Source organism: Apteryx rowi, unplaced genomic scaffold, assembly GCF_003343035.1.
Source record: "Apteryx rowi isolate R43461 unplaced genomic scaffold, aptRow1 scaffold_98, whole genome shotgun sequence".
NCBI classification, from domain to species: Eukaryota; Metazoa; Chordata; class Aves; order Apterygiformes; family Apterygidae; genus Apteryx; species Apteryx rowi.
In genome coordinates, this window is record NW_020451293.1 from 2,109,909 (window position 1) to 2,128,193 (window position 18,285).

At 37.9% G+C, this 18,285-nt stretch overlaps 1 protein-coding gene across 1 annotated transcript in view; it reads right to left on the reverse strand.

Annotated features, from left to right (window-relative positions):
• Positions 1–18,285, reverse strand: part of DOCK3 (dedicator of cytokinesis 3) — a 194,611-nt gene that overhangs the window by 97,170 nt on the left and 79,156 nt on the right. Inside the window, exons 10-11 of the mRNA XM_026055042.1 lie at positions 7,273–7,354; positions 1,452–1,512 (exon numbers count right to left, since the gene is read on the reverse strand). Coding sequence (XP_025910827.1) covers positions 1,452–1,512; positions 7,273–7,354 — 143 coding nt within the window. The remainder of the gene's footprint in view (positions 1–1,451; positions 1,513–7,272; positions 7,355–18,285) is intronic.

The following is an 18,285-nucleotide window of genomic DNA, read 5'->3' on the forward strand; positions in this document are numbered from 1 at the left end:
TCTTTACGACACAGTGAAGTCTGATAATGAAAAACTGATCCTTCTAACACATTCGTGAATTTGAAGGCTTTTATTATCATTCACAGGACAACAAAGCTGCAGTTGCACTAAGCCATTTAGATCTTCTATATTTCACAAAAAATATCTGTGGCTGGCAAAGGATGTCAGTAGTGGAAGTACTGGAAATAGGGCTGAATACCATTTCATTGCAAATATAGTCAAACGCTACCTAGCCATTTTTCAGTTCACTCAAAACCTGGAAGACACGAAAGATATTGCACTGCTAAGCTGTTTAGAATAATACACACTCAGACAACTGAAGAGACTGCCTGTTATTCCTATTATATGATGTTAATGTTTTAGGCCTAAACACTTGAAGTAAATTATATTTAGAGCAAAAATATTGACTTGCTAATATCTCAGTGAAGAACACATTCATAATCTATAACCATTTAACTCCCTGGTACTAATTAACTCCTTATTAACTAGGGATTTTTTCTATCCAGCACTGCCCGTCCAAATGAGCTTCTAGCAACTTAATTCACATGCCAGAAGTCATACAAGCACTTCAGTCAAGCACGCTGCTGGGCTGATAAATTCATCTAGCTTTCCATAAACTACCTCAAGACAGCACTGTACTGTACCCTACGAGGCATACTCTAAATTAAACTTCCACCTTGAACATTTGCTATTGCTGACCACAAATTTGAAAAAAAGAGTAAATGAAGCCTTGCCTCTCCTACAAATAGTCAGGGAAACCCATTCTAGAAAACGTGACTACTCAAATGCTCTAGCAAGGAAGGGCTTGCCTCCTTGGGTAGGGTCAGCTCTAGGTCCTAGAGGTCCAGATCTCTCCTGCAGGCCTGATAGGCCTCTYGCAGCCAGATACTGCTGCAAATGCTCTTTTTTGGCGTCAGCAGGCAGCACAGACACCGGACACAGGGGTGACTACTTCCCCACTCTTATTTTTTTACAAGCATCTCCGTAACTCCAGCATGGGTTCTTGGAAGGACTGTAGATGCATAATGCAGAAAACACATCTTTATATATATATATTTATCTAACGGCATCTAATTTACAAGTTGTGAATGGCCAGTTATGCTGATGTTCTGTCCACTAAACTAGCTTTATATCTTCAGTAAAAACATCTCATTTTAAATTTTGGAACAATAAACAAAAACCCTGTTTAGTTTGGGTGGTTTTTTGGTTTGGTTTAAAGTCACTGTTAAACAGTGATCAGCAACTTTACAGCATTTAGCTATAGATCTGAACATTAATCTCAACAGATAAGCATGGTCTACGACTGAGCCTTCTAACTGGTTAAACTCATCAGAAAGACAGTTCAGTAAAAGATACATTTAAAAATACTTTAAAATCATTTTTAATTTTGTATATGTTTATTGTATATGTATATGTTATGTATACGTTTAATGTAGTAAATCATACCTTACCTATTCGAATTACATGGGCAACTATGTACAAATCTCTCTTCATGTCCTTGCTGCTGAGATCCTAACAGATTGGAAAGAATATAGACATTAAAATATATAACACGTTGCACTTCCAAAATAAAAATGTCAGTAAAGCTCCCACAAACAACAATAAAGACTACACAGCATTACTCGCCATTCATTTAGCTCTTTCATTTTTAAATCTGAGAAGGTATTACTATTTCAAACTTACAGATGAAGAAAATAAAGCACAGAGGGATTATATTTGGTAGTAACATTCTTTGAAAGAAAAAGTGGTGAAATATTCTGATTACTCTGAATAATGACGCTGTACCAAAATTCTATCAAATAATTACAGTGTTCTGTTTTCCTTTTTTGGCATTTGATTTCCCAAATATTTATAGCACACTTAACAATAATTCTTTACTAAGACATTTTGTATTTGCCCATTGGAAGTTCTCTTGCCTGGGAATTTCCTGGATATGTTCGGATGACATTGTAAACAGACATCAGCTTCTAAGACATTCCCACCCCCACCTTCTTTTTGCAGTATAGGAAAGATTTAAGAAACATTTCTTCCTAGTCCTTTTCTTAAACTCCAAGCCAAGGTTTTAAGCAGGTACTAGGTACTGTGAGAACATTCACTGCTGTTCTAAGATTCTGATGCAAACGTGCTCCACTGTAAGAGCTGTTGCCTCTTTTTCCTCTCTTCCCACTCAAACGCTACTGTCTTATTGCTACCTATTGGCTTATGCCCTCCAGCCTCCAAATTGCCCCCAACGATCATAAGGCACATTACTGTAGTAATTTCTGAGCAGAAGAGCAACTGTCAATTGGAAACTCAGGACGGTTAATGCATTTGTCATACGAATGTGGGGGAGCGAGTGAAGTGTAGGTGCATGGGAGGGAAGGAGGAAGACTCAACGAGAAGGGTTTAAGCTCAGTTATTCTTGCTTGCTTAATTCCTTCCCACATGCTGAGGAAATGGGCATCACCTCACATCACTGAAACCAAAATAACATTATGTTTGTACAAGATATTTTTTTAACAGGATGCTTTTAACAGCTCCAGGGCTTTATACATGAGTTTACAATCAGCTTGAGATGATAGCTGTGTTTTCCCATCTCTTCACTTTCCTTTTGCTTTTCAATTGAATAATGATAACCATCCCAGTGGTGATGGTCACTTCAAAACGCTTGTGCATAGACAGGAGAATAGCGGTGGATCTGGCTACGTACAAACACAGTTTGTTCTTTACTACTGCATTTCTTTTTTGGAAAAGTCAAYGGGGAAAAAATCTCAGTAGTACATTCAAAATCTTGTATTTGTCTTTTTTTAAAAAGACAACTAAGTGGTATTAAAGCCACTGTAAAAGGAAACCATGTAATTTTTGGTAATGGGGGAAAAATTTTAAACTACGGGCATTAAAATTCTGTCATTCTTAGTTTTAACCAATTTGGTGAACTAAAAATCGTATTTTGCTGGAAAGTAAAACTGAACTGTAGCCCACATGGCAAACTTCTTTCCTCTCCAACTGAGATCATGAACTTCAGAGTATAGTGACACTCGTAGCTACAGCAAAATAAAGCCTGGGCACAGTGACTGAGAACTACAAGCAAGGAGAGCTTCTTCTAAGGAGAAGTTTAAAACCACTTTCAAATAGCATTATGTTGCTAAAGCACAGCAGGCAAGCATTAAATTGATGGCTGTATCCTGTTACTCCTTTTAAAAGGAGCACTGTATTTCCCTGGATGGCAGATGCAGTGAGTTGCAAATATGCTCCTTGGTATGCTTATTAGCTAGCAAATCATGTTTCTCTGCAGGGAAAGAATTAAGCTATATAAATCTTTTGTCGTGTTTTCTCTTCAAGTCTTATTCTGCTGCTGCACGACTGAGGGAACATGCTTTCTAGGCTTTGTCACCTAACCTACCAGGGCAGCATAYGGTAGGCTTCATCGTGTACGTCTTGGAGAAACTGAAGCTCGACAGCAAGGATAGGTTTTGTGTAGTTTTAATCTCAGTAGTGTCCCACAGTACATCTTAAAAAGCAAAAAACTTGGGAGGTCATATTCAATACTCTAGAGTAATAGATTTTTTCAAAATATGTACAATCTGACAGGGTGACATTTATTACACCATGAGATTACCATTTCTAATCATCATCATTCTTGAGAAATATTTTTTTCAAAATATCAGAAAATGGTAGCGCATGCACATGTTGGTGGGTTCACACATTAGCTACTCTTCAATTTCATAAAAAATATATTGTGTCATAGCCAAGAGACATAAAGTTAGGGCATAGACAGCCTTGTATTCTTATGTGCAACAGTGGCTTTTTGCAAGGGGAGAAATTCTTACTATGACATGGACCAAAAGAGCCCCCCAAACGCCACCCCTGTGAGGGAGCTTTCACGTAATTTTCTTTCACAGAATCCATGCACATGATTTGTAACCCAGAAGAGACCRTGCTGGGTTTTTATCTGCTTGTGTGCAATACAAATGAACCAATTTCTGCAGCTCTGCTCTTAGCACTGCATCTACAGGTGGTTACTTCCCACAGCCTCCTGACCTTCTTAAATGACGCTGTTTGCAAGCAAAATAATTTCATAGTAATTCTAATTTCATGTTTTCTTTCTTTTTTCTTTTTTTAAAGAAAATTAACCTCAAAAAAAGGTTTTCCTTAATAGATACAGATAAGAGTTCTTTGTAATAACAGTTAGTTCTCTGCAATGCTTGTTTTTACAAAGACCTAACTGTATGTTAAAATAAAAGTTATCAAGGATACCTGACTGCCACTAATTAAACAGTCATTTTAACCAAATTGGGAATGGGGATTTTTTTTTTTTAATTTTTTTTAAACCAAATTCAGTAGCCAATCTTGGAGGCTGTAGATAGTAAGGTATTTAACAAAACTGTGGACACATACAGTGTGRTTACATTTTAATTCAGATATAGGAGTGCTTCTAAGGCACATATAGGCTGAAGTTTAGTTGAGTAAGCTTTTTATCTCTGGAGGAAATGGTTTCACACTTTTGGTGTGATATGACAGCTGATCCAAAAACACAACACAACTAATTTTGACATCTTATATAAGGAGATGCTTAACATTTAGAAGTATCAGGGTTCGCAACAAAAGACAGGGACACCTTGAAATATCTAAGATATAGAGCTCTTTCCCTCTAGGAAGGAATAGAGTTTTGGAAACATCCTGGGAGGTGGGAGGGAGGGAAAATCCAATACACTGATTCGAACACAAGACTAACACAATCTTGGGAACAAACCTGCACTGAAGTCACAGAACCACCTTATTTTAGAAGTGTTACATAGGACAATTACCCAGAAAATTGACTGTAAGACTATCATCTTGGGTGTAAAATGGAAAAAAAGCATAAAGAGCAAAGCTCAAGGAGATCTCACTGTGTTATAAAACACAATATTAACATGCCATGCTAGAAGAGGTCTCTCTCTGATCTGCAAGCATTCAGTAACCTAGACAATCGGTTTTAGTTGCCCGTTCTCAAATTGTATGCCTTTAAAAGGCAGCAATTAGACGGGCAGAACAGTCCAGAAACGAGGGCAAGTAGCGAGACCTGCAAGCAGGGAAACTGCAGCACAGGAGGAGACTGCATGACTGCTAAGAGCAGCAGGAAGCAGACACAGCTGGGGCTCTTGGGTTCTGCAAACAGAAGTCACCAGGGGAGACCTGTTACCTGATGCAACCCAAGAAGCCCCAGAACAGATTGAAACCAAGCCTGGAAGCAAAGATGCACCTTGCAAGAACATGATGGACAGGTAGAAGTTATAAACCTCTTCTATTTTTATGCTGTCTCYGCTAGTGATTTTGAAACTTTTTTATTTTAGAAGATTGTCTTTTTAGGTCTGCTGAAAGGAAACTTGGCTTTTGAGCTTAAATGCACTTTGGGATGCTCAAAATAACTAAAAGGGTTATCCCCTTCAAAGTTCTGCCTGACTCAACAGGCCAGTGAGTCAGAAACGTATGTACTGAGAATTGTCTTAGTCACCATGGAACCATCATTATTAGAAGCGAATGCATCTTGCCTGAACTTCCATTTTGCTACATGAAACAATGTTCTCAGTGAAAAATATACAAACGAGATCTTATAAGGGAAAGATGCCTTGCAGTGATCCCAGAAATGATACTGTGCTAGCCAGCCAGTAGCACTTCAGGTAATTATTAGTCTGATTAAAGATTCTCCCAGCACTAAAATACTGTCCAATGCTAGGACTCTTTGGAGACTATTCTTGACTGCATGTCTATGTCTATTTGGGAACTCTTCTGTCTTCTATGTCAGTGCTAACTCCTGGAAAATGAAAAGCTACTGAAGTTACCTACTATTGTTGACATAGCGCCCATAATTTTATGTCTTATGTGTAGGTGGAGGGATGAGTAAAGAACTTTCTTAGTATCCATGTTATTAACTGCGGATATGCTGCCAGGAAGAATCTGTACAGAGCAGACCAGAAAGCAGCATTCAAATTTCTGTAAAGCCATAACTGTCTGGTTTAAGAGGTTAAGAGAAAATTTCAACATCGGTAGTGATCTCTGATCCTGAGAAATAGTGGTATAGACTGGCATAAGTCCACAATACACAGGGTTGGCCTCTTTTAGACTAGGCTGGCCCCATAAGATGCAGCACGTGTCTTCTGGGACCATGTTATGTCCCTGGCCATAACGTTACCATTATTCTTTTTGTACTTTTGAAATTACGTTAAGACTGTTTCTCAGGTCACCAGAGCAATACTTTTATAGTGTGAAACTGTGAATATTTGTTGCATAACCCTAAGGAATATGGCATCAGGAGAGACGGAAAAATTTGATGGTGAAAAGCCTTTTAAGAAAGTTGAACTTCAGAAGGCAGAAGGAGCCAACTTGGCACAAACTAGTCCCTGCTGCCTTTTGGGAGTAACCATTTTYATATTATTTCTGAGAAGAAATGACAGTGGAAATAGTGGTTCTGACAGTAGGGAAAAAAATACACCATGTCTAGGGGTCATTTTTAACAGAGTAAGACCAATGCAGAACAGATACTAAAGCCTGAGCGTTTTGAAACTACTATTTTGGTATAGCCAAAAACTAAAACAAGAAGGCAGGTGGGTGAGGGGTGAGTCTAAAAAATTAAAAGAAAGTAAACTTGTCTTGCTTGCACAGATGGTTAAAGAGTGCAGATACAGCTGGTCATACCTGCTTTGCGTTGGTGGAGGTGGGGAGAGGGGGTTATTTGCACAGACTTGCTATAGCAACTTGGGTAGTCACAGCATTTCCGTTAGTGCACTGACTCTGTAGCCCACCTTGGCTGCTTGCTGGGCTTTCTACTCCATCACAGGTACTCTGCTGTCCCCACTGACTCACTGTGGACCCAGGAGGCTACTGCTGCACCAGCTACTTGCACTCTCAAACAGACCATATAGAAATCTATGTTTGGAGAATTTTCTGGTTTTAGTTGTGTTTTTTTTGTGTGCTTTTCTTTTTCTTTATGTTCAGGCCAATGCAGTTTGTCCCTACGCCCTATTATCTAAGTACATATATAATATGTGCAAAGGAAATATTCAGAACTTCAAATCATAAGCAGGAACAACTGTAGTTAAAAAGTAGTACTTTGGATTGTCCATTTAGCCATAAAAATAGCTTAGAAGCATTTCCATTTTCTTATGTTAACATTTACTTATAACCATGTCAAAACTTATAAACAGCTTCCATTTCATTCAATGTACAGGAAGGAAAGAATTGCTCTTTCCCTCAGGGTGACTACATCTACAATCCTACTAGTGTAAGGGAAGAAGAAAGGGAACAGGCACGTACTGTGAAAAGTGCACACATTCGATCTATCTTCTCTGGGTTCCTGGGGCCTCCGTTCTTGTTTAACCTCACCATAAACCTCTCGCTAAAAAGCAAACAACATGAAAAAGTATGAGTTTCATGTACACACTTCAACATAAAAATACAGGTAGATTTTTTTTTTGTARAAGACGTACTAGGTATTATTATTTTTTAATTTCTCAAAGCATATGAAACAGTACCTATTGATCTAGACAAAATTACATCAAAGAGTTTGTGTAAAGGATAGAGGACTTTAATAAGAAGTACTCTGCATGTGAAAACACCATGGCGATGCATATTCATGATGAGATAACATTAAAGTAATATGAATATATGAAGCACAGGATTTGAACACATTACCCTTGCCAGAAGTACACTTGCTGAGGTTTACTGTAACCAAAGGCACAGTGTAAGTTCATTAAAATCCACTCAAAACTAAAAGTAATAAGACAACCAACAGAAAATCGAGCRATCTCCTTCAATGAATACTATTTTTAGAAGCACTATACTAATTCAAACATGTGAAGATTCAATTGACTGAACTGCTCATCAATCAAATTTAACAATCCTTTGGCCATCAAAAACAGTGCATAAAGCATGACTGCAAAATAAATAACCCTGACTATGCATGGTAAGTCATAGATGTCAATGTTATTCCAAGTAAGACATAGAAGTTATATATACAAATAAATTAGATGAGTAGGATTAATTATTCAGTGGATGTTTAACAACACACTAACTAATGACCAGGAAAGTATTTGCTAGTCTTAAAAAATTCTGACTAGCCATTTATAGACTTACTATGTAGAGAGTGAACTTTATAATTTATATGTAAGCATTATATACATGCATACAYATGCATTAYATAGAATAGATCAGGAATTAAAATTCATTGAAGTTCTTCAAGAAATAATGCGTTATAACTACTTTTACCTCCACTGATCATGATAATAAAGTTATGTATCTTGTTTTAAATCTCCAATATAAGTTCTAGTTTTTTCAACTTCCAACGGGGGTTTCCCCTGAAAAATTATTTCAGTACTAGCCATTTTTATTTTCAGAACTGGAGTTGAATACAACCCTGTATGCGGGAAAGCTGTGCAGACTGTCCCTCGGTGACAATGGCAGAGCAAAGGGCTGTCAAGTCTCTGAGCTGAGATCATYTATTTATACCTGATTCATCACTGAAAGTCATTTTACCTAACATGCTTTCAAAATATCTAAAGAGAGATTCTATCAACTCATTCAATGGCCTACTGCAAGATTTTACTATATTAACAACTGGGAAATCTTTTGAAACTTGTAATTCTGCCTTATTCTTGTTACAGCCACACTGAACATCCAGTCACTGCCCTCATATTCCAGYCATTGTCAATAACTGAAGTTTACTTCCATTTTTTTCACATCCCTATTCATCAGTCATCCCATCATCTCCAGCATTATCCCAGAAACATCTTTAAACTCCATCCTTAATTTCCAATCCTTTTTTGAGTCCTCTTGAGCTAGCATCACTAGGTAATTAAGGGGACATTGAAGCAACTGCAGCCTCCGAGGATCAGACAGCAGTGCTAACAGGCAATTTTAGACAGACTAAACCACCTCCAGTTCTTCAACATTTCATTGCAGGTCATTTTTCCTAAACTTACATTTTTGATTTTTTACTCTAGACTTTCTCTAATCTTGGTACTAGTGTTTAAAAACAGTAAGGAGAAACTAGTCTAACTATCCCGCTAAGGTCTCACTAATACTGTCAATGATGTTAGTATATTCCGGCATCAGATTTGACTCTCTTTACAGCATGACACTGCTGACTCATATTTTGAGTTGCTTAGTCAGATGGCCCACATTTTACAGCTGCAAATTTATTTCTCTGTCAATGAAATCCAGGAAAAATATATTCCTATTTTCAATTAATCTGAAAGCCCACTGCCTTCAGCTATAAGTGCATCTCCTCTAGACAAAAGAGGAGGTATACACATTTAGGGTTAAGAAACATGACACAAATTCAATCAGTTAATTTGTCATTTTACGATCGACATCCTTTGAAAGGCTTCATTCTTCAATGTCTATTCCCCAAGATTACCTTCTGCAAAAAGACAGAGTATGCATAGAGTCTAGATAACGTAAAASTCCAGAGTTTAATAAGATGAAAATGTCAAATCTCAGTAAACTGGATACTGCAATAATTGCCCAAGAATGTATGCATTAAACATTACTTTTACTATAATTGAACATGTTCCAACAACTTAAAGGCAACGAACAAATCCCTCAAATACATCGTAAGAAAATAAAAAAGAGTGTTTATAACTGGCTAATGAGTGATGGAAACCAAGTATGGGGAGGTTCAGAGCATGTGACACAATCTTAATGCTTGAGCAAACTGCTGTCAAAAAACTAATTTTCAGCTATTCTGAAAATACACTGAAAACAGTCATTCTTGCGTGAAATCAAAACTAAGAAATGCACCAAAACAGAGAAAAGCATTAACTTTTACCTTGTTGAGTGCAGACCTATGAAGTGCCACACCAGTAGCAGTATCTTAAACAAAAGCTTATTTATTCCTCTTGTTCCTACATGCTAAAAACAATCTTCAACTACTTTAACTGCAAGATATCCTCCTGCACTAACTCACATCATGCTGAAATAGTCACTTGTGTAGCAGTAAGTCAGGTCTTAGGATCACTGGCAKGAGCAGTAATTACTGAAGCTACTCAAATCTAAGAAACATTGTTCGGATAAGCAAAATCAAATAGCTTCTTGTTCTTTTCCTTGAAAAGGAGAAAGATGAAAGAACAGTGTCTCGATTCTTGGCTTCCTTTAGCTGTAYGAAAAAGCAGGACCATACTGAACTGACTTCTGTTTCTGCAGAAAGGAAGGAAGCAATCAACGGTTTGGGACATTACATTTTCAGCATGAAGAAAGGGGCAAACAGGGACAAAATTTACTGTTGGGTGAGCAGGGGTAGCATTATGCCTGCGGGGAGGGTTTTTGTTGCCTTTTTTTTTTTTTTTTTGCATAGCATGCTAAGATGACAAGCAAAGAGCTTGCAATGGATTAGTAGCCTTCTATTAACTTACTGGCAGGTTTGATTAGTTGGTGGTTGCAAGACGAAGAGCCTGACCACGTATCAACTTATAAATTGGGTACAGCAGTAACAGATGCATATTGGCTAAGCAACAGAAATCTGCAGAGAGCTTGTGGGCCAAATTTCTGTTTGAAGTAGAAGAAAAAGGACAAGGATATATTAAAAAACTGTTTAGGAATGTACGGGAGATTGGTTTTCCGAAGCAGAGATGGTAACACATTAGGGAGTCAATCCCCTTATGCAGAAACCTCATGTCTTGCACCCTCCCCTTGTCTTAATGATTCTGCAGCCATTTCTCCCAGACACGTGTGCCACCTTCACCCTTCCCATTCACGTGTCACCAAAAGGGAAAACATACAAATCTCTTCCCTCATTTTTCTTATTTTTCTTACTGCTCCTGCACTCCAGAGAACTGGGGGACCACTAAAAAAAGGCCTATGATTTTTATGAACATCTCTGTTTTTTGTCAAAAACATATTTAACTTGGTTTTCAGAATCTAGTGTTTGAATTACAACTTTTAAAAATAAAACATTATTTTCAATGTATAAAAGGGTCCCACAACAGATGGGCCAACAYGATGTGAAAAGGCTCACGTGTTAGAAGAGGTCACATAAGTAACTCATTAAATTGCAGTCCTTGGCCCTCTTTCGGTGTCCTCCTTAGGTGTCTTTCTCACTCTTCCAAAATCATGCAACCCCTAGCTGCAAAATAAAAACTCGGCACCCCCAAAAAATCTGAAAATGCTGTCACAGACGCTAGCATGAATAAGCTACTTACAAAGACCTGTCTGACCAGCACACATCACCTACTTTCATCACACATGATCCTACCATTTAAGAAATGGTTAAGAGCATGGTATACTTAATCTCTTACTAAACACCCCCCCCAACTCCTAGTCTCTCTCTCTAATGAATGCTAACATCCCTGGCAATAATTCTAGAATAAAATTCGAGTTGGCATATGAATATTAYGAGCATTTTAAGATATAACCATTAAAGCACCATTTTTGTCCCACATAAAATGTTGAGAATAAACTCTGCGCACTGCAAGGCCAGGTAAAGGGATAGATACCAACCTATTTTCTTTGGATAAACTGCTAACGGTAACTGAACTCAGAGCAGGAGGTTGCAGCTTGACTTCAAAGACCTCAGGATGAGCAAGCCACCTCCCATGACGACAGAAAATCTGCCAACGCTTGCCTTCTAAATATCGCGGTCTTGCTGTGCATACCATATACTTCAGTCTCTTTAATTCATTAATCATGCTTTACCCAATTTAGACTGGTGAACCCTGAACTCCAGAACTCACGTAGTATTGCTCTCCTAAGAAGGAGCATGGGTTACTGCATCATAGCCGAGATGCTGTTATCCAAAACAGCTAAAGTTAGTTGGGCCAGATTAAAGCCATAAATTAACTCCCCACCCAAAATCATAGTGAAAAGTGCCAGAATACAGCGATGTTGAAAATAGAGGCTTTTTTTTTCTTTAGTACTATAGCCTGATTTGATACAGCTTCAGGCAGAGTCGGTTTTAAGACAATTTACATGTGGACTTTAGAATATTTAGAATAGCTGCCTTTTAAGTGAGACTGTCTTAGCAGAAAAGACACTAAAGCTATCTTGGGGTAAGCTGCCTGTATTTTTTTTCGGCTATCTGAAATTTTTCTTCTTTCATGAAGACTGTCAGTTTTTTCCCCCTGGAGAAGGCATCTGCAGGCATTTTATAATATAAGCTTTGGAACTTTATAGGAAACCAATAACTTAGCTGTAATTATGGTAATGAGACTTATGAAAGTCTCTTACTGCATTTTCCTGTCTACTTGATCTATTGCTACAGAAAGATAGAGAATATTTAGCGCTGATAAACAGAAAGCAGCTATTTCCAAGATCCAAAGTAAAAGAAAAAAATAAATTGTAGTGGTTTTGGCAGTTAAGAATTCTATTTATTTTGTAACAAAACTGATAAGAATGAGTCCAGACCACAAGATAAAGAGTGGAAAGTGAAGTTAAGTGAAACGCAGGCAAGCTTTCACTAAGTCTGCGAAGCACGCACACAAACAGGAATAGCTGTTAAAGACCAAAAGGCATTCTTTACCCCAAATCCTTACTTCCTCATAGAGCAGGACGTGGCTAGGACACAGGAGAGGACTGTAGCGTTCAGTTTACCTTAAMCATCTGGAAGAACAGAGCGCTAACTGTAAGGTAAAGTAGGTGTATGGTTTACATGACCGGTGATCTCTAAAACAAAGATCAGATCATTGGCTTTACGTATTTGAAGATGGAGAAGGAAAGCATATTGTGTGGGCTATACATTTAATGAATCCAGATTTTCGACATAATTCCAGAGACGATCAGTCACAGAATCAGTTCTTAATAACATGCATTTCTTCTCCCGTACGCTTGCAGATTCCCAAAGAACTTAGTAAGTTACTGCTATTTTGATACTGAAAGGAAGCGCAGAGACATCTTTGTTAAGTAGAATTTAACAAGAGTATTCAAAACCTCCTGAAATGAAAAAGTAGTTATTTAAACATGTTTAAATACATGCACACTAAAGATATTTACATTTGCTGCTCCACAATTATGTCATAATTGATTCGCGAGCTTTGCACCAAATCTAGTCCCACTGTTAAGGGAAACTTGTGCAAGTGAGTTATAAAGTATTTCTTTTCTCTACACTTCATGTTTGAGCCCTCTTGTTCTAAAATCATCATGGTCCTAACTACATAGAGATATCTTCATAGAGAAACCCTGCTTCAGTCATTCCATAGAGCCACAAAGTATTGCTATATTTTTTTCTTGAGTCTTCAGGTCCCCAACTGCTGTTGAACGACCTCTGCCAAAGCGACCTGTTGTCACCTCTGTTCTTCACCCAAAGAGCAGCATCACTCTGCACTTTGTCTTTACGTCACCCTCTGCTGAGCAATGACTAGCGAGCTGACTCAGGATACTGCTCCTACCCTCACGTGCACATATTCTACCTCAAACGTGTCTTCCATGGATCACAGCAAGTGTTTTTGTATCTACCTGTGCTTTCCTAAAGCATGAGCAGGTCTAATCATGCAATAACTTAGGACAGTGGTTCTGAGCACTTACTGCAGTTTGTATAGAAACTCATGAATCAGATTTCATGAATCTAACTGCTTATATTCCTTTCTAATATCAGGAAAAGTTTTTATTATTATTATTATTATTAAAGAAAAATGCTGCATTGCAGTGGCTTCCCATTTGTGCTGCATCCTTTAATAAAGAGGAATGCACAAGAGAAAKGAGCTTCTCGTATTTGCTTATACAACTTTACGTAAGGTTAGGGAAAACAGAATTTTATTTCCAATCCATTTGCCACATTCTTCAACATCTTTCTCATATTTGTCAACCACAGAAAGTTTGCTACGCTCAGTGATCAAAATGGTTCACTATGTGATAGCATGCTGTACTGATGCTTTTGAGAATGCACTGCAGAAACTTTCTGAAATGGAAATAACTTTCACATCAGGACTTCTAAACTYGTATTTCAACCAGATTGTGCATATATCAACACTTCGGTTGTTTCCCATTGTCATAAATATTGGGTTGATCTTTCTTTGGAAAGGTTTCTAATGAAATACAACTGTTCATGACACCTAAATAAATACAGGAAGAAATGGAAGAGTAAAGTTTTGATGAAACAGTAATATCCACAAAAATAAATCTGGCTCCTCATGAGAGCAGAAGCCCCTTGTAAATACTTCATTGTGGAAAGATAATTAACTTTAAAGTTTCCTATTTGTGAGAATATTTCAAAATGCATCTACTTATTGCCATCCTACTTTGAAAGGTAAAATTCTTCAGATGATTAAGCAATTTGTGCACAGTCCATTTATGTGCATCCTCTATAAAAAAGCTTTTCAAGTTTATTTTCTGTTACTAATGTTTACCTTTTGGAGTTGCTATTTTTTGCTCATCCTCTTGGAAAAAAATCTAAGTCCTTACAGCTGCAGGGAGCCTGCCCCAAAATTAAAATCTCCCCATGCTTCCTAGAATGAGTCTCCAGTCCTCAAATGGTGTGCGGGAACAAGTCAGTCGAAGAATACTCACTGAGTGGTACTGCACCTCTACAAAGAGCTCATTTCCCGTTTATAATGTTAACCATAAGCTTGTAATAGACCCCACAGTACAGCAGTATTCAGCCAGCAATCATCCATAGGGGTCACTCTTGAACCCCCGAGACAAAAAGATCACCTCCGCTGAACTTTCAGTTTGAGAAGTGTCTGAACAGTGATTCATGGACTATTGAAAATCTTCCTTTTCACGCAAGGGCTCATGTTTTCTTCTTGTCATCAGCTGCCTGATCCCCGTGACCCACAATAAACCCTGCCTCAAAAACAAGGAAAGAAAAGTGCATTGCATCAGTTTATGGAGTGTATTTTATAAAGACATCTTGGAGAAAAGAACACCGAATTTGTGAGGGAAATGAATACGGCTCTGAGCAAACGGCTCCAAGCAACGCAGTTTGCTTCCCAACAAATTCAGGCCTGAAGCTCATGAATTATTAAGTTGCCACGCTGGCCAGAAGCCACAGAGGAGGATTACAGAGCTTACAGTAAGACTGTTACTGCAAACACTAGGTTTCCATAGGAACAGAAATTAGTTGAAATAACTACCTGTCATTTCTCACAACCACCTTCAAGTGTAAAAAAGAAAAAAAAAATCCCAGAAACGTTAAAAACATTATTAAAGCCTGCAAAAGAAACATAGCTAAGCACCAATTGCCTTCTCCTGGGGTTCTCACACGTCTGCCACACTTGAGCATTTAACACCATCATTAGCATTTTTGTTTGCTTGTTTGTTAAAATCATGAAAGGTGCATAGATGCGTTCCTGAAAGGATTCCTCTCCATTAAGTAGAAAAAATTTCTATTTACAAAAAAAGAGAGAAGTTAGTCATATCGTGTGATTCCTTAATCCCAGCCAGTGACAGTGATCTCAGATTAGTGAAAAGACAGATTAATGAAAAAAGCCAGACCAGCCCTGCCAGGCGGTAGGCGTGAAATGTTTTGAGCATGTCTGTGGTGTAAACTTCTAAATTTGGACGTTAAGTATTTTATAAAATAAGTATTTTATCACTGTTTCTAACTTGGGAGCCGCTAATTTGTCAGGAATTGTTCTCAGATCTATTACAAYGACTGTTTCACTTAATTCTGACTCTATAACCACACACCCTTGTTATTTGGCTTTGCACATTATGATTTTAAAGTTAGAGGCAAAGAACTGTTTTTTGACAGTGAATTTTGCAATGGGAAGAGTGCAAGAATCAAGAGTAGTATTTAGCACACTGCGCCTTCTTACCAACTAGAAAGGTTACTCACAGTAAGGGCTGGCTTTGAGCTGTGCCGTTCACCTAAATATTTTAACACCATGTGCGTTTGAGCCCTACCAATCGCAACAGCAAAATCTTSTCTGTCAGGACAACATGGTGGTGGTGGCGGTGTGCTTTTTTGTTCTTTCTGAGCAGGGAAAAGGGAAGGTAAACTTAGCAAAATACCTACAACTAAAACATTTTGTCCTGTTAATGGCTAAAAAACCTAATGATCCTTGAAGAAAAATCTGTATCCCTGCCCACTGATATGTGAAAACTGAAAGCGCACCAACCTGAGAGCAACCTTTTTTTTTTTTTTGGGGGGGGGGGCAGGGGTGGAAGGTGGATATATTATTGATTCGGTAAAAATTTGATTTGAGTAAAAGCTTCTCTTTTCTAATAGTTTCATACTAGAAATTTTATAGGAAAGAATGGACATCTCCAACAAGCCTACTTACCTCTCTATAGAAACTCTCATCTACAAATCCAGACCAGAATTTGTTTCTTTAAATATGCCATATTAGCAGGTAAAGGATTGAATGGGAAAACCAAGCAAACRAAGATTTGGGAGAGCACTAGGGAATGAAAGTGCACTGGAGCAACTGGGAGAGAAAATGAAGAGGCGTTATTCCTCTTCCGCATCCTCCCCATCACCCCCAAACCCTTATAAAAATGCTCCATAGATTATACCCGTCTCCAGTGAAGATCCAASCCATATCTTCCAAGAGTTATATATCGTGCTGTAGCAGCTCTTTTTTCCCTCCACATTAACTACAGTGACTAGAGCAATGGCTATTAATGTGGATGGCAATATTCCTTAATGTTTGCTTAACTGGATGATCTTTTTAAGGAAGTTCACCTTGAGCAGAATCAAGAGCTGATACCCTTCTTGCTACTATTGCTATGGACTATATATTGCACATAAATCAGAGAAGTATCTTCCTTGGATTTCTGAAAACGCGATAAGTACAGGAAGATCTCATGGAGGATAAACTATCCCAACAGATCAGATTGCTAGAAAGAAGCAGAGCTTGCAAATAGGGACTTTTTTTTATGACTAAGCAGAAGAAAAAGCTCATTACTCAGTAAGCTTCGTTCCTAGGAAAATTCTTTGAATATTAAGGAATAATTCTGAATGATACAAAGTTATTCTTTCCCAGTAGACAAATTATTGCATTGAGACGGAGTGAGATAACTTTTGTATTTTAAAATAACTATGAAAAGACTGCTATTAAAAAAACAGAGAAACGGAAAATTTAGCATGCAATTGCCCAATAAAAGTAAAATACGATTTTCTGCTTAACACAGCAATTTGCAACAGCAGAACACTAGAATATTTTAAATGATTTGCAATTAACAGGGGATGAATACACATACATTGTCACAACACTGCCACAGCTATTACCTAAACAGAGAATGAAGGTAGAAAAAGGAATTTTAAGGTCCATTTCAGGCTCTGGGTGAGAATGCAGTCAGATGTTTTTGCTACAACTTGGGCTAGCTCTCCAGTGCCTCGTAYGATTATTCCTCCCCCTCCTGATCTTTCCACACTACCCAACTTCATTTCTTCTTCCAACTATTCAACTCCACCCATATTCATCTACCCAACGATCCCGTCTTCCCTTCTTTTGACTTTATTAATGCTCAGTTCCCTGCCTATTCTTTCCCTATCCATGTCTTTAATCCCTTTGCCACTCTCCGTTCCTGACCTCTCTACTCAAGCACCATTTGGTTTCCAGGAGTTGCTGTCGCAGGAGAGGCTCTACACAGCTCCTCCAGCTCTGGTTTGGAGTACACAGAGTTGTTCCATATAGACATTCAGATTCTGCATGTCAGAGCTTTGAGAGGACTCAAATCCCTACTCCAAGAGAACTTTGGGAGAATTTGTTATCAAGTTTCAGAAATTTGCTTAGTGTTTAAAACAAGTTTCAGAATATGATAATATTCTGCATTAGGAAGTGTTACAAGAAAATTATTCAAGAAGAAATGCGTAAATGCTATGTAATTTTAGCTACACTCTTCTTGTCAACATTTTTGAGCTGCTGATTTACCTCCCTATTGACAGTTTAAGGGTCAAGACAATAAGACTAAAAGTTGTTGAGAACCACAGAGCTGTCATCAATGGATATACAAAAAGGATGAACATTCCCATCACATTTGTCAAGGTTACCTTCAGGTATATAAATTTGAATTCTGTCATCTGAATCAGAGAAAACTCCTACTGCGGAGAAAGCAAAAACTATCAATTTCCCTGCAAATTCATCATTTCTCAATCCAGAGTCTTCTGAAGCAGTGAATATTATTCTTCTCTAAACAGTCACAAAGTTGTTGTTTTTTTTTTTAAACAGCCTAAAAACACGGCAGACTTCTATCATTTCAATTTCACCTATTAGAAATAATGGAAGTTTAAACATATTAAATAAAACAAGATAGCAGAAGAGTACCTTGAGAAAACTCTTCCTTTTCTAACACGCACACTGGCCAAATAGAAAACAGTTTGATCATGCACTGGAAGTTAACCTGTTTGAGACCAAGGAGCCAATACATCCAATACGCTTAAAATAACAATAGTCT